The sequence below is a fragment of the Rhea americana genome, unplaced genomic scaffold (genome assembly GCF_003343005.1).
Source record: "Rhea americana isolate MKP2758 unplaced genomic scaffold, rheAme1 scaffold_454, whole genome shotgun sequence".
NCBI classification, from domain to species: Eukaryota; Metazoa; Chordata; class Aves; order Rheiformes; family Rheidae; genus Rhea; species Rhea americana.
The window spans coordinates 192,238-208,198 of NW_028186595.1; the positions used below are offsets into that span (position 1 = coordinate 192,238).

The 15,961-nt window shown below is 41.3% G+C and overlaps 1 protein-coding gene across 1 annotated transcript; it reads right to left on the reverse strand.

Annotated features, from left to right (window-relative positions):
* Positions 1-1,584: 1,584 nt before the first annotated feature.
* On the reverse strand, positions 1,585-5,026 carry LOC146589479 (olfactory receptor 6P1-like). Its single transcript, XM_085316173.1, has 2 exons — positions 4,948-5,026; positions 1,585-2,543 (listed from the first exon to the last, which is right to left on the reverse strand). Exons 1-2 carry the CDS (start codon positions 5,024-5,026, stop codon positions 1,585-1,587), a joined length of 1,038 nt encoding a protein of 345 aa, XP_085172299.1.
* Positions 5,027-15,961: the final 10,935 nt, after the last annotated feature.

Consider the following 15,961-nt stretch of genomic DNA (forward strand, 5'->3'; position numbering starts at 1 on the left):
CAACATAGAATGGAGCCTTTGAAGTTTAGAGAGAAATTGATAAAAGATATTTCTCTTTTCCGAGTTCTATGACATCTGTTTGTTATTTCTTCCCTTTCCTCAAGACATAGTCTATGCATTTCTTTTGTTCTTCCAAAGGGACCAATCAAAGAAACAAATTATTCCTTCTCTCATCTCTAATCTGGCAGTAGTATTTATCATTGAGGTTAAAAAAATACTTCAATCTTGAAAACAGAATGTCTGGTCTTTTTCTGGTAGATAGAAATAGATTAAGTAAACAAACAGTGTTTCCTATTATGAAGAATTTTTTTTTAAAGGTTTGTAATAGGTAAACAAAACCGATGATGAAACTGCTGACAAAGGCTTGCAGTTGCTCATTAAACTGATATTCCAAGACGCCTCTCTTCAAATCAATATGAGGCAAATCAGAGGGTCACAGAATAGTACAGTGTTGGGGCACAGTAGATCTTGTAACATAGTGCCATGACTCACCCTTTCTTTCTGTTCCATGTGTACTCTCCTCTTTCACAACTTCCTATCCTTGACTTCTGTGATGGATGCCCATCAACCTATAGAGCCCCACCTCTCCCTTGTCCTTTCACCCCTGAAGAGACATCTCTACATTGGTATCCTGCTGACTATGCCATATATGACCACAAGTCAGGAAAGAGAGGGTTGGATACTTTTGTATCCACACACATGCACACTCTGGGGCTGCTATGGTGTAGTCTGACTCCTCGCCAGATCTTCTGCAGGGGTTTTCACTCTACCTGGTTAGGCCACACCTGGAATATTGTGTCCAGTTCTGGGCTCCCCAAGATAAGAGAGACATAGAGGTACTGGAGTAAGTCCAGAGAAGGGCCACTGAGGTGATAAAGGGACTGGAGCATCTCTCGTATGAGGAAACGCTGCGAGAGCTGAAAATGTTCAGTCTGGAGAAGACAAGACTGAAGGGAATTTTATCAATATCTGTTGGGAGGCTGTAAATGTGGTGGGGACCGACAATTTTCAATGGCATCCAATGATAGGACAAGAGGCAATGGGCACAAACTGAAACAAAGGAAGTTCCATCTGAACATGAGGAAAAACTTGTTTACTGCGAGGGTGACTGAGCACTGGAACAGATTGCCCAGAGAGGTTGTGGAATCTCCTTCCTCGGAGATATTCAAAAGCCATTTGGACACTGTCCTGGACACCATGCTCCAGGTGACCCTGCTTGATTTGAATAATTGATTGATTTGAATAAATGATCTCCAGAGGTCCTTTCCAATTTCAACCATTCTGCAATGCTGTGATTCTGTAATAATGACATACTTGAGTTACCCTAACTGTATAGACCCTCTTTAACACTAAATGTGGGGAAATGTATTTCTGAGGATAATATACCCCATCTCTTCCACACACCGTCTTCAGAGGCCATGAAATCACCCTGAGGATTTTTCTCCTTTGATTAAAGAAGGATCTTTTATAATTATCTTAAGCTTAGACATTATCTGTTACTTGTCTTGTACTCAGGTTAGGTGAAATCTCATCATGAAGTCTCCTATAAATGCCGTAATAGTTGTTCTCTGTCATTCTTTCTTTTCAGGACCCAGAACTCCTGTTGTTAAGTATGTTTCTGCCATTTATTATTTTTCTTAGTGCTTCTTTGACATCTTGGTTCCTCAGACAATAAATGATAGGGTTGAAGAAAGGTACTGCAACTGTGTACAGAACTGACACTAGCTTGTTAGAGTCAAGGGCATTCATGGCCTTAGGTCGGGCATAGGTGAACAGAGTAGTAGAGTAGAAGATGACAACAACTACTAAATGGGAAGCACAAGTGGAGAGAGCTTTCCACCTTCCCTGAGCTGTGGGGATCCGCACTACAGTAGCAGCTATGCAGAAGTAAGAGGTCACCACCACAAGCAAAGGTAGAAGGATCATGATCAATGCCAGGATGAAATCCACTATCTCTGCCATTGACATATCCATACAGACAAGGTTTAGCAAGGGTGAGATATCGCAGAAGAAGTGGTTGATAACTGAGCCACAAAAATTTAGATGTGAGATGAAGACTACTTTAAGCATGGAGCTAGTAAAACCTCCCACCCAAGAGCCAACTACTAAGCAAAAGCAAAGCTCACGTGTCATGATGGTTGAATAGAGCAAGGGGCTGCATATAGCCACATAGCGGTCGTAAGCCATGACAGCCAGAAGCACACACTCAGTGCAGGCTAAAGCAATGAAAAAGTAGAGCTGGACTATGCACCCCTCAAAAGAGATGATCTTGCATCCTGTCAGTAAGCTGCTAAGCATTTTAGGCATAGTAACAGTAATATAACACATCTCCAGAAAGGAGAGATTGCTCAAGAAGAAGTACATAGGGGTGTGGAGGCAGTAGCTAATGCGGACTGTTACGATGATGACTGTATTCTCTGCTAGTGTCAATACATAGATCGTGATGAAGATGATGGCAAGTACAACTTGTAGTTCTCTAACAACGATGGAGAATCCCTGGAGGACAAATTCTTGAGTACTAGTTTCATTTTCTTTTTTCGTCTCTGTTGTTGACCCCCCCCAAAAAAAAATTTATCACTATATTATTATATATTGTAAAATTATATTATATTATAAAATTAGCAATTACCAGTAATGATAATAAAGATAGTAGATCCAGAAGACTGCCACAAGAACTTTTAGTTTTGTGTCAGTAAAAGAAACAAACACTTACAGCTATTTGCATTACTTTCCAAGAGAACCATTTTATTTTTAACAAATATCCTTAATATTCAAGAGACCAGGCTTTAGATTCATTCCATCTAACTTGAGCCAGCTATAGTTTTATTTATAGTTAGATAAATAGAGATATTTATCTATATCTCAGATAAATATTTCTATTCTCTTCGCACTCAAGTAGATGGAGAGGCAGGCACCTCCAAAATGTGATTCAAATGATCAGTCCTGTCTATAATATATCATGATTTTAGGATAGGATGAAATATGCCCTGTAAATAACTCTTTCTCTTCACCAGCTATAGAGTGGACCTAGGATTAGTATTTCAGACTAAGTTACTGAGGGTGGAATTCATCTTGTTTAATATTAGGAAAGTAGTTCAACACCTAAACCTTTCTAGATTGACAGCTGTAGAACAGACAAATACCCTAGACAATCCAAAATTATATTAGGTACCTGAGTTCTGTACTGGGTATCTACAATAGAGATTACTTCATGTAGGAGTCTCAGTACCTGTTATAGTCAATGCAAGTTTGCTGAGTGCCATCAGTAGAGTCTGTGGAGTCATTCACTTCATCTGAAAGTAGGCATCCTGGACCCAGTTCACTTTTCCACACTTGTACTGTTTAAGATTTCCTAGAATATCTGAGACTTTCACATGGAGTTGGAAGATATGAAACAGGATCTAGAGGATACAAGTATTCTTCTGGAATGTTTTGTGTAAGCCAGGCATCTGGATGCCCTAGCGCATCTCGAATGATGTGAAATTCCTACCTGTGAAGAACTGAATTCACTACTACATTTGTACAGATGAATCATTCTTTAAAATTCATCGGCTGTACTGATCCTGTCTCTACTGACCATAATGTAAATCTAGCTCTGTAGTTCTAATGTTGACAGATAATTTGCAAACATCTAGGACAAGATTCAATTGTAAAATATATCTTCCTAGTGTTATAGCTATTTCCATAAAGGATTCATAGTATTTGCATGGGGCTGACAGATATCACTGTAGTTTTCTTCAGCTGGAGCTAGAGGTCAAGAGAGACATCTCTCAGATGACACTGGAAGACTATGCTTCATAGAACTGAATCCTTTCCCTAGAATTAGACAGATGAATTCCAGCCAAGGAAATCTAAATCCATTTCTTTCATTGCTTATTGTTAATTTCAACAACGACTAGTCTTCACTGTAGATATACTATAATATATTGTCTGATATACTATAATTCATGTAAAGGTCTCTGTGAAAATTTAGTGAAAAACAAAGATCAAGGTATGTGAAAGGTCTATCAGAAAACTATTCTTCTGTATATTGAGCCTTAAATTTCATCTTTGGAATTCACCTCAAGTACATTAGGAATCTGAAATTTCATAATGTAAAAGCTAGTTAGTAGTTGTGAAGCTATAATAAAAGAAGAAAAAGAATTACCTCAAGAAGATGTATTTTTCAAATCATCTTAAATGTCTTGCTTTAGAAAAGTGAGCTATCCATCATTTTTGGCTATTTGCCTTCTCTGATTATTACTAGCTCAGGATAAAACAACTAAATTTAAATGGCTAAAACTGAATGAGATGAATCTCATACTCTAGGACAGGAATATAAGACAAGGAAAAATGTGATGCTAAGGTCCCTCCTTCCCTATGTTGACTATCGGTTAAGTCTTTGTATAGCTGATTTAACCTAAATAACTAGATAACTGCAGTTAAATGAGGTAAATCACATGATTCCTATTTCTATTGATACTGATTCTCTTTTCCAACCCTTCCCTTCTGATCCCAGATTCTCTTACTTCTTTCTATTGAGGACTTAAGAAATCTCAGCTCCTATGCTATTTTCTTCACCTGTTAATGATATTACTTAATTTTGAATATTTTCACAATTCCTCTTCACATGCACACATATGATCTAGTGGTCTGTGACTAGCTAAGTCACCCAAATTCTTTTCTTCTTCATTCAAATTGAAGATCTCCAAGCTTACTGTCTCGTTGTAACACCTATTTTTCAAGCTGAAAGTGTGATACAAAGAAACAGCTTGAACAGCAAGACAATCCCAAAGCCATGAAAGACGTGGATTCTTAGTCTCACTTCTGCAACTTGTTCACTGGACTATGCTCACAAAAATTCCTGTGTCAGCTGCTGACACTCAACACCTCCAACTGCTTATAGCATAATAGTGCAGGGAAGGGTTGAGCTCTCAGAAATATAGACCTAAAGATCCAAACACTTACCTGTTCTGTAGAATGAGTCACTTTGTGCTCTGATTGCAAAGACTGAATAAGTAGGCAAGGTAATAAGATTCCTGTTCATCCTTGAGGGACAATAATAATAATAATAATAATAAAAGACAAAAAGTGTCTTCATCACTGTAACATTCTGGTAAGACATGTTGTAGTTAGAGGTCACCATCACCATCTACATGTCTAGCTATAAAGGACTTTTCTAGCCAACAGCTATACAGGAGGTTAGACTAAGATTAGAAAACAAACAAAAAAACAAAAACTTCTTCAACATTTGTAGTATAGGTATCTGCATTTGAGTTAGTAAAAGCAGGTTGTCTCTATGCAAGCGAGACAGGGCACTTAAAAGGTGTTATTCATCTTATTTGTTTCAAATGTCTATCATCCAGATATCCAGTTATCAAATATCTGTCATCTAGATACCTCCCCAAAGTAAACTTGACTCATGTACATAACTCAATTCATTTAAAAATAAAGATGCAGACAAGAAGATGGGGGTAAGGAAGTAAGATTTCTTATTCAGCTAGAAAACTATCCTAGCACTGGCAATTGAAAGAGACTTTATCTTACAGGCATTTATGACAGGAAAAGCAAATTGTCTTTTGATGATTTTTTTAAAAGATTTTTTTTTTGATTTTTTTTTAATTTACAGACCTCAACATGGATAGTCCAGATTTATATATCTTTTAGATGTTTGAAGATGTTCAAAGTTGGGAGTGTGAAACTTTCCTAGAGGGACTGGTTTGCAAGATCTAAAAGTCCTTCTACTTTAGTGACAAAAGTTCTACTCCATCATTGCTCAGAAAAAAACACATTGTTTATAATTTTAAAAAGCTCAATACCATCTCAGTCATCAAGAAGCCAATGAGCAGCAAGGTATAYGCTTGCCCTCTTCATTTTCTTCTGAGTATAGCCTATCCTTTTAAGTCTTTTTTTTTTTCCTAATGAAATATACACACATTGAAAGATGGGGCCTGCCAAATTTTACAGTTCCTTCAGCACTTTTTCTCTCATATTCTCTCTTAATAGTGGAAACATCTGAGTGTGGATCTTCCCAGAAAGATGTAGAAATGAAAGACCCAGCATCTACTTATTTCAATGCCAATCCAGTGCCTAACTGTTCTCTCGAAAATCGTTGTCCAACATGTACATTAAGAAGGCACTTACCGCCCACTAGTATCCTGGATCCTGAACAGCTTGATGTTGTTTGCAGACTCTTTGATTTCTGTTTCCTAGTTACCTGGTGAAAAGGAAAGACTCTACGTGAGGAGCTGCATTAATGAACAATATTGATAGTACTGAAAAAAATTCTGCTTTGTGAAAAACACTTGAGAGTGTGTATACATATACATGTGACTCATACTCTCTCCCAGAAGAAATGAGATCAGCTCACAATATATTTGCATTTGTAATTTTAAATCTCACCAGGAAGTGTCAATACTTTTAAAAATTCCCATTATAAATTTGACTTCTGATCCAGAGACTAGAAGGGTATGGAAAACAGACAATCCCAAATTCTAATCTCAACTCCAGTGTGGGCTCCAATGTGATAGATTTCAGTGTACCTCAAAAGTCTCATGATTTTCTTGTCTGAGATGGATTGATCAAATGCACTGATCTATTTAGTGTTTATAGAGTTCTCTGGACTGGAAAAATATGATGCATTAGTGTTAAGAAACAACTTCCACATAAAGAAAACGATTCTGGTAAAATTTGTGTATTTCAAAGGAGTCTTTGGGTGAGGGATTCTAATCCCTACATATGCTAATGCAATTCTAGATATGTTAAGTATTTCAAATGTCTGTACAGAGCTGACAGATGTGGTATAGGACTTAAGAGTTATTTCCTTCTGAAATAACATCTAGAGGCCAGGTAGGTAGCCTACAACATCCTATAACATCTGAAATAACACTAGCTGCCAATGCACCTGAATGCTATTCAAATGTCACAAAGACTGCCTTGGAAATTTCAATTTTTATAGAAGATACTTGGATAAACATAGGACTGAGAAGCAACAATTCCCATATCCAGTAAAGATGGGACTTGCAGTACTTTGTGATGTACATGACTCGTTGTTCGTCATAATGCAAGAAGGATGACTTGCCTGTAACAAGCTTGGCAAGTCATCTTCTTGCATTATGATACCTGAGCCCATACAAGAAGACACAACAGGTGTACTCATTTTGTCAGCTTTCCCAGAATGAGTTTTATTCCTTCAGCCTCAACAGAATTATATGTCTCCTGCCATCCTACCTTCCTTAGTGCCTTAAAGCAGTTCAGCTTGACTCTGTCCTTCGGTTACACCACTCTGCTGTGGTATAGGTACCTGCAGTAGGTGTTTTACTTTAGGTAGCTACTCCCTGTAGGCACACATAGTTTATAATCACTGTTATCAAAGACAGTTGACATGTTTTTGTCATTTAATGACTGCAAAGTAAGTATCTAACCCAATCCACCTCCTCATTAAAGATGTATTCATAGTTTTATCTTCTACATGCACATTTCACTTCATCATTCCCAGATCATATCTAAACTTTCTTTGGTTACAGTCAGATACTTCAAGACTTCAAGGAAATTCCACTGTCAAACTGAGACTGTAGTGAAATCCTGAGGAAATCATACTGAGGTAGAGAAAAGAAAAAAGCAAAGATTTACCAAAAGAGAAATCATGATTCTCCAATCTGATAGCTATCTATGATGATATGCCTAGCATCTTGGATGAGGGGAGAGGTGTGGATGATTTTTGCCTTGACTTTAACAAGACTTTCAATATATTCTGCAGCTGAAAAGATATGTCTTGGGTAAGTGAACTATAAGGTAGCTCAACAGCTGTCTGGACTGCAGAGCTCAGAGATTAAAGCAGTATAAAGTTCTGGAAGCTAGTCTCTAGTAGCAGTCCTCAGGGACTGATACAGGGTCTGAAACCATCTAATGCACAGTGGTGCAGGCCAGTGGTATCCTGGTGGTGTTTAATTCATCCTACACCTAGAGAGGAATAATCCCATGCACCAGTACAGGCTGGGGGCTGACCTGCTGGAAAGCATCTCTGCAGAGAAGGACCTGGGAGTGCTGGTGGATGACAAGTTGACCATGAGCCAGCAATGTGCCCTTGTGGCCAGGAAGAGCAATGGTATCCTGATGTGCATTAGGAAGAGTGTTTCCAGCAGGTCGAAGGAGGTGATCCGGCCGCTCTACTCAACCCTGTGAGGCCTCATCTCAAGTACTGTGTCCAGTTCTGGGCTCCCTAGTACARGAGCGACATGGAACTACTGGAGAGAGTCCAGCGTGGGGCTACAGAAATGATCAGAGGGCTGGAGCACCTGCCCGATGAGGAACGGCTGCGAGAGCTGGGCCTCTTCAGCCTGGGGAAGAGAAGACTGAGGGGGGATCTTGTCAATGTGTGTAAGTACCTGAAGGGAGGGTGTCAAGGTGATGGTGCTAAACTCTTTTCAGTTGTCCTATGTGACCGGTCAAGAGACAGTGGGCAGAAACTGAAGCACAGGAAGTTCCACCTGAACGTGAGGGGGAATTTCTTCACTGTGAGAGCGACGGAGTGCTGGAAGAGGTTGCCCAGAGAGGTGGTGGAGTCTCCTTCTCTGGAGATCTTCAAGGCCTGCCTGGATGCAACCCTGTCTACCATGCTGTAGGTGACCCTGCTGAGCARGGGTGTTGGACTAGATGATCTCCACAGGTCCCTTCCAACCTTACTGAATCTATGATTCTATGATAATTCATCAGCTTGCCTATGTGGCTGTTGTGGGAAACTGTGTCAAATCCTTATGGAAGTCAAAGAGGAAAGCATTCACTGGGCTCCCCTCATCTATCCAGCCAGTCATCTTATCATAGGCTATCAGGTTGGTTAAGCATGATTTCTTTTTTAAAAATCCATTCTTACAACTCCTGATTGCATTCTTACCCTGTACATTTTTGGAAATAGCATTCAGGATTAGCTGCTCTATCATCTTCCCAATGATCAAGGTGAGGCCTTTTAGCCCTTCATTCCTCAGACCCTTCTTCTTGCCGTTTTTGAAGATAGGAATAGTATGTGCTTTATTCTAGACCTCAGTCACCCTTTCCTGATTGCCATGAAATTCCAAAGATAATGGAGAGTACTTTTGCAATGACATCAGTCAGTTTCCTCAGCACTTGTGGGCATATTTTTTCAGGGCCAATGGACTTGTGTATATCCCATTTTAGTTCTGTTCTCCAGCAGATATCAGGGTGGTTGAAGTTCTCCATGAGAACCAGGGCCTGTAATCATGAGGCTACTTCCAGCTACTTCCTCCTGATCAAGTGGCCTGCAACAAACACCCATGATAATGTCACCCATGCTAGTTTGCCCTATAATACTTACTCATAAGCTCTCTGTTTACTGTCCACCCCTAGGCAGAGCTCAATACATTTCAGTTGCTCTCCAACTGGTCATGCAAATTCCTGACCCTCACCTTCCGAGCCTGTCCTTTCTAAAGAGGAGGAGTCCAGGGAGACTGTCTAGAGAAACCAAGACTTTCATTTGGTAAAGGAGGAGAATGGGACTAGGCGTTACTTAAAGACTGGAAGAATGCAAATCTGTCCCTGCAGTCTTCAAAAAGGGCAAGAAGGAGGACCCAGGCAACTACAGGCCAGTCAGCCTCACCTCCATCCCTGAGAAGGTGGTAGAACAGCTCATGACGGATGTCATCTCTAAGCATGTGGAGGAAAAGAAGGTGATCGGGAGTAGTCAGCAYGGATTCACCAAGGGGAAATCATGCCTAACCAACCTGATAGCCTCCTAGGATGGAATGATTGCCCATGTAGATGAGGAGAGAGCAGTGGATGTTGCCTGCCTTGACTTCAGCAAGGCTTTCAGCACTGTCTCGCATRACATCYTCATAGGCAAGCTGAAGAAGTGCAGGCTAGATGAACGGACAGTGAGGTAAATTGAGAACTGGCTAAAAGGCAGTTTCAACCCTCAGAGGGTTGTGATCAGTGGCACAGAGTCTAGTTGGAGGCCTGTGGCTCGTGGTGTTCCCCAGGGGTCAATTCTGTCATTAGGAAGTGTTGTCAGCAGGTTGAGAGAGGTGATTTTGCCCTGATGAGGCCTCATCTAGAGTATTGTGTCCAGTTCTGAGCTCCCCAATACAAGAGAGAAATTGAGTTCCTGGAGTGAGTCCAGGAGAGAGCTACTAAGATGTTTAAGGTACTGGTGCATCTATCCTATGAAGAAAGGCTGTGAGACCTGGGCCTGTTTAGCCTGGAGAAGAGAAGGCTGAGAGGGGATCTTATCAATAGGTATAAGTATCTGAAGGGAGAGTGTCAAGAGGACGGGATCAGACTCTTTTCAGTGGTTCCCAGTGACGGGATAAGAGGCAACAGGCGCAAACTGAAGCAGAGGGAGTTTCATCTGAACATGTTTACTGTGAGTGTGACTGAACACTGGAATAGGTTGCCCTGAGAGATATCTCCTTCCTTGGAGATATTCAAAACCTGGATATGATTGTGTTTAATGTGCTCAAGGTACCCTGCTTTATCAGGGTGGTTTGACTAGAAGATTTCCAGAGGTCCCTTCCAACCTCAACCATTCTGCAATGCGGTGATTTTGTGAAACTGAAACATCACTGACACCACCTGTGAAAAGTTGTAGACCCAACAGGGTTCATTTGATCCTTCTAAGACCCTTCCCCCTTGCAAGTAGGATTGCAAAGAACATCACTTGGGCCCCCATACTCTTGATCATTATCTCCAGGGTGATATAGTCATGCTTGATACATTCCAGATCTCCCCTGGTAGTGCTATTGGTACCCACATGGAAGAGCAGCACGAGTAATAGTCTGAGGCCTAGGCAGTCTTGTCAGCATTTCCAACATGCAAGCCCTTGGCAACAACAAACCTTGCTAGACATCAGGTCATGTTGGCTACCTTATACTCAGAACACTGTTCTATTATACTCAGCCTTATACTCAGCCTGTTCTATTTATTCAGACTCATATGGCATCACTGACATCATTAGGGTTTCCACAAGGGGATTAGGAGCCATGTTTGCAGCAGATACCTTATCCTCTGTCAACAGAGAAAAGAGGGTGTAGAGAGGGAAAAGTAATAGCCTTGTTAATGGTGAAACTATGTATTATTATGCATTTCCCCATGCATGAGTGTATGATGGGAGCTGACTGCTGAAAAGAAGCTCTGCAAAGAAGGACCTAGGAGAACTAGGGGAGAACAAGGTGTTCATGAGCCAGGAATGTGTCCTCTTTATTGCCAAGAAGGCTAACAATATTCTGGGGTGCATTAGGAAGAGTGCTGCCAGCATATTGAAGGGAGGTGATCCTTCCCCTCTACTCAGCGCTGGTGAGGCTATATCTGGAGTACTGTGTTCTCCACAGTTCTGAGTTCCCCAGTATCAGAGAGACATAGAGCTCCTGAAGAGAGTCCAGCGAAGGGTTACTAAGATGCGTAAGGGACTGGAGCCTCTGTCATGTGAGGAAAGGCAGTGAGAGCTGACCCTGTTTAGTCTGGAGAAGAGAAGGCTGAGGGGGGATCTTTTCAATGTGTTTAAATATCTGAAGGAAGAGTGTAAAGAGGATGGGGCTAGACTCTTCCTGTGATGCCCAGTGACAGGACAAGAGGTAACAGGCACAAACTGAAAGATAGCACGCACCACTGGTGATAACCCTCTGAGCTCTGCCTTTCAGCCAGTTCTCAATCCACCTCACTGTCCACTCATCTAACCCATACTTCCTGAGCTTATCTAGGAGGATGTTATGGGAGACAGTGTCAAAAGCTTTGCTGAAGTCAAGGCAAGCAATGTCCACTGCTCTCCCCTCATCTACTCAGCCAGTCATTCCATCATAGAAGGCTGTCAGATTGGTCAAGCAGGATTTCCCCTTGGTGAATCCATGCTGACTACCCCCGATCACCTTCTTTTCCTCCATATGCTTGGAGATGACATCCAGGATGGGCTGTTCCATTACCTTTCCAGGGATGGTGGTGAGGCTGACCAGCCTATCATTGCCTGGGTCCTCCTTCTTGCCTGTTTTGAAGACTGCAGTGACAGTCACAGCAGTGACATTGGCTTTCTTCCAGTCCTCAGGCACCTCTCCAGTTCTCCAGGACCTTTCAAAGATGATGGGAGAACGGTTTGGCAACGACATCCACCAGCTCCCTCAGAACCTGTGGGTACATCCCATCAAGGCACCCTTCTTCATAGGCTTTTCCAACACCTGTGACAAGAAGTTATCATCAATGCATTGCAGCAGCCTCCTGGACTGTTTATGCCTTGCTGTGTTGTCCTTCCAGTAGATGTCAGGGTGGTTGAAGTCTCCCATGAGAACCAGGGCCTGTGGTCATGAGGCTACTTCCAGCTGTCTGTAGAAGGCCTCATCAAATTTCTCTTCTTGGTCAGGTAGCCTTTAGTAGATACCCACAACAGTGTCCACTGTGTTGGCCTGCCCTTTGATCTTCACCCATAAGCTCTCAATTGCCTCCTCCTCCACCCCTAGGCAGAGCTCGATACATTCCAGTTGCTCTCTCACATAAAGAGCAACTCCACCTCACCTTCCTGGCCTGTCTTTCCTAAAAAGCATATAGCCATCCATGACAGCATTCCAGTCACATGAGCTATCCCACCACTTCTCTGTGATTGCAGTGAGATCATGGCCCTGCGACTGCACACAGATCTCCAGTTCCTCCTGTTTATTCCCCATGCTGCATGCATTGGTGTACAGACATTTCAGAGAAGTAATCATGCCTGCAGGTTTCCCAGGAAGGGTGTAAGGGAGTCCCCTATAGCAATGTCTCATATGCACATCTCCAGCTGTATGGACCTGCTGGAGGCCTCCCAACCTGAGTTGTGTTTTATTGACTACTCTCTCTCTATAACTTCCCCCTTCTCCCATCCTACCTAGTTTAAAGCCCTCTTTACCGGGCTGGTCAATCTATTGGCAAAGACACACATGCCTCGCTTAGTGAGGTGGATCCCATCTCTCCCCACCAGTTGCTGATCTTCAAGCAATGTCCTATGGTCATAAAAACCAAAATGCTGTTGCCAACACCAAATGAGCACAAGTCATTCATACCATAGCCTCTTGGACTTCTCTAAAGACATGTCATACCCATGTGGCTCATAGAAGATTGTTCTTCAGAATAGCTTCCCATCTTAAATATCTAAGGGGCCATTATAGTTAATGAAGCTCTGGGCAATACAGTCACTGTCAACTGCGACCAAACTGAGATACTTAAGTTTTACTGAAATGACTAGAGGTGGCTCTATTTAAGCAACTGAATGCTGTCTTTATAATTCATTATCTGAATAGCTGTATAGATACTGATTTTATATTGGTTAGAGGCCAATTTAGTTTCCAGTTGTGATCGTAAGGCAGGAAAGGAATGGTCAGATACTGATGTAGAGAGGCAGGCAAGACGTGTGAGGAGTTATACAGATTTAATGAAGATTTAATGAAGGACTTGTACTCCAAGCTACACAGGGAGCCCCAGGAACTGCACTGAGGAGGTCACTGGTGGAAGGCTGCTGGACGCATGGGTTGGATGCCCATGTGGAACCCCCTCTGTTGTATCCTAAGGGCCCCTGTTATCTAGCAGAACTATTTCCTTATCTCAGCTCTGCTAACCTTGGGTAGCTACTAGCTGTGAATCAGTTAAAATGTTGGCAAAATGGAATATCCATGGCCGGCCTTGATAAGTCTTGGGTCAATGTGCAGAGAGTGCATTCTGGGGCTGCTATCACGTACTCTGCCAGCCAACTGACTACTCGCCAGACCTTCCGCAGAAGATCACAACACCAGTATAGATGTCTGTTGTTATTTTATGCACCCCAGGGTATCCTAGGGATCTTATAGGGTTGACAGATATGACTCTGGATCTATGTAAAAATTGTGCCCTTCCAGAATGACAACTAAAGGACAGTCAAGGTGTACAAAGTGGCACTAAGCATTCACGAACGTGTAACGGATTCAAGTGTTCAAACTTCCTGCTGGAAGCAGAGTCACCTTGTGCTTTCATTTAGGTTTTAAACTTGAAGTCGAATGCAATCCAAAAAGTTAGGTGAGACAAATTCCAATCAGCTGTGATGAGCTTAAGTGCTACTATCTTTTTGTATTTTTAGAGCACACAGTAGAACTTATACTTCAATAGAATTTTCATAAAATAGGTGCCGATTAGGAATTAGATAATAGTTCTGTTGAACTGAACCCTTGTTGAGTTGGATTGATGCTGTTAGTATGGACTATCTCTGTTTCAGTATCAGGTGCAGTTTCTCTAAGTCTGGCTATATAGAGTCTATATTCACTGTTGAGTGAATGTAGGTTAGGGCTCTTCTGCAACAGAAAACTGTCTCTTTCCCCCCCCCAGAAAACATTGCAATAGTACTGTAGTTTTGTCTGTCTGGAGCCCATTGACCTGGATGCAAGGATGAAACATGCCTATCTCCTGCTCTGTCTTTGTGGCCCAACACTGTAAAACTATCTCAGCAGGCTTTGCGCCTTTACTTGCCTCATATTGTCCCCTGCCCTTGCATATGGCCTAGACACTCACTACCATGTAGAAGCATAAACATCACAAGCTATAAGGAAATTCTTGTCTGTTTTATAAAGATAAATCTTGAAAACTATTATAATATTTCCAGTCTTGTAAAGGGTCACAGGAAGGCAGGAGGACCCCAGAACCTTGTGTTTGGAAATGCAGGAATCTTACTTGTAACTGATAGGGACATAAATGCAGTTACATCCTAAGGAGATGCAAACAAAATTCCTGATAGTTTTAATTCAAAATAAATAAACAAACAATAAGCCCTTAAAAGCAACCTATATTATGATCTGTGAAAATTGAAGATGTGTTACGCAGTTGTGGAACAGGTAAGTTGTAGTGAATAGCACACACAACACACTGGTAGAAGCTCTGGGTAGACAGATACAAAAGCCAGCGGAATAGGTACCAGTCCGGAGATCACTCTAAATGCTAAGCAATATTGGCATAGTCAGGTTTGATAGAACAGCCTAGCCATGAACAAAGTTAATGTATGACAATGTGACATGTTTAGTATGAAGACCACAGAACACTCCCTAGGGTAAATGAATTTGGTGTGTAGATATAAGCAAAGGCAATAACAGTGTGGCGACTGACTCCTAAAATAGACAAAGCACCCAAGCTTTGTATTCATTTATACACAAAGTAATAGACATGGACTTCAGCAGAATTTGTAATACATGTGCTACAAAAAGTAAAAAAAAAAAAAAANAAAAAAAAAAAAAGAGAGAGAGAGAGAGAGAAAGAGAGAGAGAGGAGAGAGAGAGAAAGAAAGAAAGAAAATAAAATCCTTTGCAGTGGTGAGGACTTAGAACCTGCAATGTATTTGGAGTATTTATTTCAACCCTCTGTAAGAAGATGGTCTTGTATCATTCCACTATGAAAACAATCTTTCCTTCTGCTATTACTCTCTTCCAGCAAGACTGTTTCAGGTTCCTAAACATAAGTATCTTGTAGATTTTTATATTCTGGGGTGCCTGAGACCTCCCATTTGGGTAGGCAGATATGACACAGAAACTATGGAAGAAACACTTCCTGATAGCATGTTATCTGAAGGCCAGATGAAATATACAAGGTCATTGAAACATTAAGTATGTGGCTTTAGATAGGCACATGAATCTCACCTTAGATGTCAGATATTGCCTGGAACTGGAACTCCTTATGAACAGAACATTTCAATTGTTTTATCAAATCTATTGAAATATGATATGTTGGACATACCATTCTTGCTCCTTGCAGCATCTCTGAGTCAAATGGGTAACTTTATTGTGCATGAGGCTAATATTTCATCAAAAAAGGAAGAGCATTGGAAAATAATGAGTAGAAAGATGATCTCTCTTGAGGATAAGTGACTGTATGCATCCCTCAGGTTTTTTACTTATCAGCTTTATGATGGTTACAGTTCTGAGTAAGTACTTCCTAAATTCTAATCTTAGATCCTTTCTAACTCTTACATTCATATTCTGTCTATAAGAGACTATCTATC